General features: G+C 41.6%; 1 protein-coding gene across 1 annotated transcript; it reads left to right on the top strand.

Moving 5' to 3' along the window:
- Positions 1 to 2,114: 2,114 nt before the first annotated feature.
- On the top strand, positions 2,115 to 6,828 carry cav2 (caveolin 2). The gene is made up of 3 exons (XM_039000657.1): positions 2,115 to 2,332; positions 2,639 to 2,826; positions 5,122 to 6,828. Exons 1-3 carry the CDS (start codon positions 2,183 to 2,185, stop codon positions 5,270 to 5,272), a joined length of 489 nt encoding a protein of 162 aa, XP_038856585.1. The 5' UTR covers positions 2,115 to 2,182; the 3' UTR covers positions 5,273 to 6,828.
- The last annotated feature ends 1,151 nt before the right edge of the window (positions 6,829 to 7,979 follow it).

The raw sequence follows: 7,979 nt of genomic DNA, 5'->3' as shown, positions 1-7,979 counted from the left end.
GTTCTGTCTCCTAGAGATGAACGTACTTTGGTGTGAAAAGTGCAAATCAAACCCAGAACAACAGCAAAGGACCTTGTGAAGCTGCTGGAGGAAATAGGTACAAAAGTATCTATATCCACAGTAAAACGAGTCCTATATCGACATAACCTGAAAGGCCGCTCAGCAAGGAAGAAGCCACTGCTCCAAAACCACCATAAAAAAAGCCAGATCAGAAAGATCACAAAGATCGCCCTTTTTGGAGAAATGTCCTCTGGTCTGATGAAACAAAAATAGAGCTGTTTGGCCATAATGACCATCGTTATGTTTGGAGGGAAAAGGGGGAGGCTTGCAAGCCGAAGAACACCATCCCAACCATGAAGCACGGAGGTGGCAGCATCATGTTGTGGGGGTGCTTTGCTGCAGGAGGGACTAGTGCACTTCACAAAATAGATGGCATTATGAGGCAGGAAAATGATCTGGATATATTGAAGCAACATCTCAAGACATCAGTCAGGAAGTTAAAACTTGGTCGCAAATGGGTCTTCCAAATGGACAATGACCCCAAGCATACTTCCAAAGTTGTGGCAAAATGGCTTAAGGACAACAAAGTCAAGGTATTGGAGTGGCCATCACAAAGCCCTGACCTCAATCCTATAGAAAATCTGTGGGCAGAACTGAAAAAGTGTGTGCGTGCAAGGAGGCCTACAAACCTGACTCTGACACCAGCTCTGTCAGGAGGAATGGGCCAAAATTCACCCAACTTATTGTGGGAAGCTTGTGGAAGGCTAGCCAAGACATTTGACCCAAGTTAAACAATTTAAAGGCAATGCTACCAAATACTAATTGAGTGTATGTTAACTTCTGACCCACTGGGAATGTGATGAAAGAAATAAAAGCTGAAATAATATCATTCTCTACTATTATTCTGACATTTCACATTATTAAAATAAAGTGGTGATCCTAACTGACCTAAAACAGGGAATTTTTACTAGGATTAAATGTCAGGAATTGTGAAAAACTGAGTTTAAATGTATTTGGCTAAGGTATATGTAAACTCCCGACTTCAACTGTATATCCTGGCTTCAAAGAAGGTTGGTGGCACCTTAATTGAGGGGAACGGCTCGTGGTAATAACTGGAATGGAATTGTAACAAACACATAGTTTTGAGGTTTTCAATGCCATTCCTTCTGGTGCTTTCCTGCCATTATTATGAGCCGTTCTCCCCTCAGCAGCCTCCTGTGCCTGGCTTTAAAAATATGAAGACAGAGCGATTCTAAAATTGCTCCCAAGTATGTTCACTATCGGCAGAAGGAAAGGTCACTGAACTCAATAAATACGTGCAATAAATCTGCAAGAACCTCCTGAAGACATGCACAAAATGCACTCAATGTTCCTTTACATACACACACACACACACACACACACACACACACACACACACACACACACACACACACACACACACACGTTTCCCAAACTCACATACACATCCCTCTTATTTTATCCTCCTCGCCCTCCTCCACATCCCTTTTAATTGGAGATTGTGATAGTGGAGGAGGAAGAAAAAGAGAGGAAGTGAAGGAAGGAGACTAATGTTATCAAACAGGCTACTGTGAAGAGTGTGATGATTAAGCCCTTTTGTGACTTGGCACTCAGACACCTCATGATTATCTGAATGGTGAATGGTGCATGAAGAAGTCTTGTGGTGGCAGGTAGCCTAGTGGTTAAAAGTGTTGGTCCAGTATCTGAAAAGCCCCTGATTCAAATCCCCAAGCTGACTAGGTGAAAATCTGTCATGTCCTTGAGCAAGGGAGTTAACCCAAATTACACCTGTAAATGCTCTCTGGATAAGAGCATCTGCTAAATGACTAAAATGTATAAAAAAGATGACTTTTTGTGTATAGCCTACACAAATGTTAAGATAAACAAATCATGTCCAATGGTTAACTAACGTCAATTACTATTTTGCCAAATATAGCCGAGTTCAGATTATTTGATAAATCTGACGAATTCTTCAACAAATATAGAGTCAAACAGTGCAAATAATATGGGGACGTGACTTTGCTTGTTGTGTCTACACTACGTTGCGCCGCTTTCCGCGCGGGGCGTGGGACCGTTTCATGCGCGCAGGCACAGACACAAATGCAGAGAGCGCTACCAACGAGAGCTCTCCGCTGCCCACCGCGCCGTCTGTGAAGTGAAAATGGGTCTCGAAAGGGAGAATTACGAGACGAGTATCATCATGGACGAGGACGAGTTCAACAGATCAATAGAACCGATTTTGTCGAAAAAAGACTACGTCTACGCGGCGATCCCAGACCGAGATCCCAATGACATAAACGCGCACTTAAAGGTAAACTACTGTATCAGTGTCTCAGCGCACCGTGCGCTCCGGTTTTCACAAAGTAAACACCAGTGGACGGATAAGCTGTAGATCAATACTTTCGTTATTGTCGTTTTGCCATATGTAATAAACTAATCATAAGCAAACATTTTATTCATGCATAATAAATGAAAATGTCATGCGCCATTGCCTGTGTGTTTAGTTTCCATGTTGGCTGTAAACTCCTGCTAATATGTTTGTTTGGACAGAATATGACAATGGGTGTGGGAGTGAGTCCATGACTGATTCCTGACAAGCGCTTGTCTCCTTCCCCAGGTTGGTTTTGACGATGTGATCGCAGAGCCCAGTTCCAGCCACAGCTTCGACAGAGTATGGATAGGAAGCCACGCCGTCTTCGAACTGTTCAAATATGTATTCTACCGAATACTGACCACCATCCTCGCCGTTCCCATGGCATTTATCATCGGGATAGTCTTCGGGGTCTTCAGCTGTATTCATATTTGGTAGGAACACATCACATGCTATCTTGTTGTTTCAGAGCTTGGCCAAGGGCCACATTTTCCATTTTTCTCTGCCGCCTATTTGTTTTGACCCATTGCAGACAGTTTGTACAGAAAGACCATGTAGGCATACTGACATATATATTTATACAATTAATATCATATGTAGGGTACAACTCTGAATGCCTTGTCATTGTTTTTACTTTATTTAGGCAATTATGGCATAGCTTTTCCAGATATAGGCTTGTTTTGCATTATGTGCTGTATGCATGCCAGAGGACACAGTGGTTAGGTTGAAGGCAAACCATGCAACTCCTGACATTCACAAATTCTGCATAAGAGTCACTTAGCTAAGGGGCTGCTTGCTAAAACAACACCAGATCTGTGCCCAAGTGAGGCACTTTATGGAAAGTTAGGAGGAATGCAGTGTTCAGCTGGTAATGGGAAAAAAGCCCCCATAACCCCTGCCAGATAGTTGGCATTCTAGTCTGCCTTGCAGCACTGTAGGCCTGTTTTCCAGAGGAGAGTGGGACATTCCACTAGAATAGATAGGCTACAGATTTCTTGTGGGCATGTTTTGTGGGCATGTTTTGTGGGCAAGTCACAAAGTAACTGTATTATGACCTTTAGTACAGATTATGGACTAGTTTCCCCATGTCTCAATGTCTCAGTCTCTCCGAAGAATAGATTTTTGCCAAAAGTCAATGGGTTGGATCTCAAATGGCACCCTGTCCCCTACAGAGTTCGATCTTGGTATCATCAAACCAGATAATCTTGTTTCTCATGGTCTGAGAGTCCTTTAGGTGCATTTTGGCAAACTCCAAGCGGGCGGTCATGTGCCTTTTACTGAGGAGTGGCTTCTGTCTGGCCACTCTACCATAAAGGCCTGATAGGTGGAGTGCTGCAGTGATGGTTGTCCTTCTGGGAGGTTCTCCCATCTCCACAGAGGAAGTCTGTAGCTCTGTCAGAGTGACCATCGGGTTGTTGGTTACCTCCCTGACCAAGGCCCTTTTCCCCAATTGCTCAGTTTGGCCGGCGGGGCCACTTCTAGGAAGAGTCGTGGTGGGTCCAAACTTCTTCCATTTAAGAATGATGGAGGCCAATGTGTTCTTGGGGACCTTCAATGCTGCAGAAATGTTTTGGTACCCTTCCCCAGATCTGTGCCTTGACACAATCCTGGTTCAGAGTTCTACTTATGTAAATAAGGTCTGTTTTTTCATTTTAATACATTTGCTAAAAATTCTAAAAACCTATTTTCACTTTGTCATTATATGGTATTGTGTGTAGATTGACGAGGAAATGTTTTTATTTAACCCATCAAGGAAATGTTATTTAATCCATTTTAGAATAAGGCTATAACATAACAAAATGTGGAAAAAGTCAAGGGATTTGAATGCTTTCCGAATCCACTGTATACTCCGGACTCTGACATTGCTTGTTCTAATGTTTTTAGATTTCTTAATTCCATTCTTTAACTTTTTAGATTTGTGTGTATTGTTAGACATTACTGCACTGTTGGAGCTAGGAACACAAGCATTTTGCTACACCCACAATAACATCTGCTAAATATGTGTATGTGACCAATAAGATGGGATTTGATTTGAAAAGTAGTGCTTTATATTGGGAATAGGGTGCCATTTGTGATGAGGAAGAGTCCGTCTGCACTGTCTGTCACAGCTTTTATGGAGGATAAGCCTTTTAAATATGGCTTTGGTGACATAGCAGGGATCAGTAGAGGATGGAATGGGAACAATGAGAAACAGTTGACCCTGTGGCTGGTCAATAGACGTCTGGGATGTGTCTGATAGATAGTGTCACAAGATGTCGTGGCACTAAAGATGGCACTATAATAAATTATGTTTAAGTGCCTTGCACAAGCGCACATGGACACATTTTTCACCTTGCCGGCGCGGGTATTCAAAACCGTGACCTTTCGGTTGCTGGTCCAACAGCTCTAACTGTTAGGCTTCCTGCCACACGTAATACATACTGCAGGCTCCAAGCATTCATAAAGTCTGCATGAACTGTTCATGCATATCCAAAATGGACAAAGTAAGAGGATCAAGAAGGCTGTGTTAGAATTCATGTTGCAAGGATACTCTGGACTCTGCAGCAAACGGAACTTGTTAGGAACACTCATGCAACTGATATTACACCCAACAAGGCTAAATGTTCCCCGTAATGTAATATGTATGCAGGTAATACTTATGCCTACACATTCTGTGCATTTGAAGAAGACTGTGTGTGTGTGTGCGCGATGCAAAGTGAAACATGCTTTTGTGGTCCTCCTCCTTCCAGGGTGTTGATGCCGGTGGTGCGGAGCTGTCTGATGGCCCTGCCCTCTGTCCAGGTGGTCTGGAGCAGCCTTACAGACATTTTTGTCACCCCCCTCTTCCACAGTATGGGCAGGTGTCTGTCCTCTGTCCACGTCAAGGCCATGGACAACTGATAGGGTCTTTGTTATGGGGGTGGGGGTTCAGAAGTTACAGGATATCTTCACTTTTTTAAAAACCTATTTCTAAGTGGGAAAAATAAGTAAATAATTTGAGGTAAGTCTTAAAAAAGTGAAGATATCATTTACTTATGTTTGCGTTGAAATATATAATAGCTCTTTATAAAGCCAACATCGACACACCATGTGGTGGAATTATGGTAGAGCATATAAGTGCAACTGATAAGTTACGAGCGCTCATAAAGGATGATTAGGGTAAACTTCCCTTTGACAACACCATCTGGGTAATAAGATGATCCAACATGATCATTTATGTCATTTGGGAATTTCAAGATTCACATGATAAATCAGAATGTCCACTGTTCATAGAAGTGGTTGTGTAGCGTTTTTGTCAGTTTTTGTCATTCCATTTTTGTCATTATTGTCATTCCATTATTTTGATGCTAAAAAATAACTGTTTTAATCGTAAAGGATCAGATCAGGTCAACAGTATATTGGCCAGTTAGGCATCACAACATTCCTGGCATCAGACATGTAATGTTTGTGTAGTTTCTGCTTTTTATGTGTTGTGGATATATAGCAGAGGATTCAGATGGAATTTGAATGAATGAATTACTTGATATGTTTTCTGTAATAGAGTGTACACTGATCCTAGATGCTGAGATGCAGCTTATCCTTCTCCAGCCTTATTTTGCTGCTGCTGTGTTAATCTCGCAGTGCTTTGGATACATTTTGGGCATTTGCTTTCACACAAAGACAACCTACCTAGTAAAGACCTAAGACAGTTGTATATATTTTGAACAGAAGCTGGACTTTTACATGTTTAATATAATAAACAAAAGGGTGGGTTGTCTGCGTATTGGCTTTCGAACTAATTATTTATGCACAATTGCCATGTTTCTTGACGGCCCATGTTTCTGAGTCGTGAAAAAACTGGACAGAACTTAAGTTATTAAGTATCTAAGATGAGTTTACTACTCTGGTTTATTCTATACAGTCAGGTACATGGTCGTGGGCCTAGGTGCTGCTGAGCTTTCTATAAGCCGTAGAGCAACTAGCTTGCTTTATTCTTTGACGTCAGAACCCAAGTGTGGAGAGAATCTAGCAGATAGTGCCACCAGTTCTTCACAACTTATCGTATAATACGTCACACAAAACCTTGGCTTCGTCCAAAATGGCACCCTATTCCCTAAAAAGTAGTGGGCTATATAGGGTATAGGGTGTCATTTCAGAGGCACGCTTGTGCTTTGTTTTAATGGGACAACCAAACGCAGCGATTCTGTCAGTAACTTCTAATCCTTTGGCTAAGCGAGGCGGTTGACAGCTTGCCAACCAGCCAGTCAATAGACCATGTCTGTACTTGGCTGAGTTCTCTCTTCAGTGCTGAGAGGAAATTGGAGGTGTGATTGTGCAATAGAACACACAGGTGTGGAGTTATTGTTTTTATGTACTAAAAATGGTAAATGTCATGATGTGATTCTAATTGAGCTCAACAAACGAGACTTATTCTTTGATTTGTAAAAAGTACCAAAAGTGTTCCTATTCTGCATCAAATAAAGATCATTATTTCTAAAAAATGTTCTGAGTATTGCTGCATGTCTCTCTGTCATAGAAAATGATGAGAACTGTGATAGGAGATATGTTTCTCAGTCTCAGTGAGAGAGACGAGTTGTAAATCACTAACTGAGCTGGTCTGATTGCATAAGACACATTCCAATACAGAGAGAAGAACTGCCTCTGCCTGACCCTGTGGGTCTACTGCAACACGAGCTGGGGCTCTGCTGATAATCTACAGGTTTACACAGCACAATACTGATTTGGTAGAATATGGAAGAATATTCCATACCAGAATATTCCATACTGATAATAACCTACAGGGTTACATAAATACAGCATTTTACTGACTTGGTAGAATGTAAGGAATATTCCATACTGATATTTACAGTTTGAAATTTACTGGGGTGGGGGGTTGGTCCAAAATAGGGGATTCATACCTTCTTTTTGTTTTGCTTTTGGGAGGGTTGTGTGTTTTTTTTATTGGGTACAGTGGAGGATAGTGCACATTTCCCCAGGTTTACATTCACCCTTTTGCAGGTTTTATGATATAATTTCTTCCATCCTAGCCACATTTACTCTTCTGCTTGCCCACGCCTCCCCTATCAAGGTGATTTGGTACTTCCCTTATGCACTACACTTTTCTGCTCGATTACTATACCACAGGTCAATGTAGTCTACCAGTCTAACAATCCATCTGCCCTCTATCTACAATTCATTGTGACAATAGTGGTGGGTGGATCGTTTATCCAGATCTGCAATAGGCTGACTAGCAATCATACCACACGTAAAATCATTAAAGGTTGCAACTATTTTCAGCATACATCCACAAGAACATAGAGGAATAGATGATAGGCAGCGTAGAGGTTACTCGTGTCATTGTGCATGAAAGAACATTGAAGACATGAGACACACAGCTCAGAAAGCTCCCCCATTGATCTTGGTTAGGGACAATAAAAATGTCCTACCTATAAACTAGCCTACAACACCACAATGCAATGAATAATAGCATTATTGTTTTCAAGTGAGTACAAAATTCTACTCTAGGCTGTAAACTGCAGTGAAAATGTAATTTGAGTAACGGTGCAAAATCCCTGTGATTTGAATGTCTGATTCCATTTTGATCAGTTGTGGGTTTACTCTAGACAGT

This window comes from Salvelinus namaycush, chromosome 9, assembly GCF_016432855.1.
Source record: "Salvelinus namaycush isolate Seneca chromosome 9, SaNama_1.0, whole genome shotgun sequence".
Classification (NCBI taxonomy): Eukaryota; Metazoa; Chordata; class Actinopteri; order Salmoniformes; family Salmonidae; genus Salvelinus; species Salvelinus namaycush.
Note: the sequence above shows the minus strand (reverse complement) of the source record. Positions and strands in the feature narration are given on the sequence as shown.

Coding starts and splice junctions, on each gene's coding strand:
- cav2 (XM_039000657.1), top strand. CDS start 2,183: ATGGGTCTCGAAAGGGAGAATTACGAGACGAGTATCATCATGGACGAG. Junction 2,333..2,638: donor ACATAAACGCGCACTTAAAG/GTAAACTACTGT, acceptor CTCCTTCCCCAG/GTTGGTTTTGACGATGTGAT. Junction 2,827..5,121: donor TTCAGCTGTATTCATATTTG/GTAGGAACACAT, acceptor TCCTCCTTCCAG/GGTGTTGATGCCGGTGGTGC.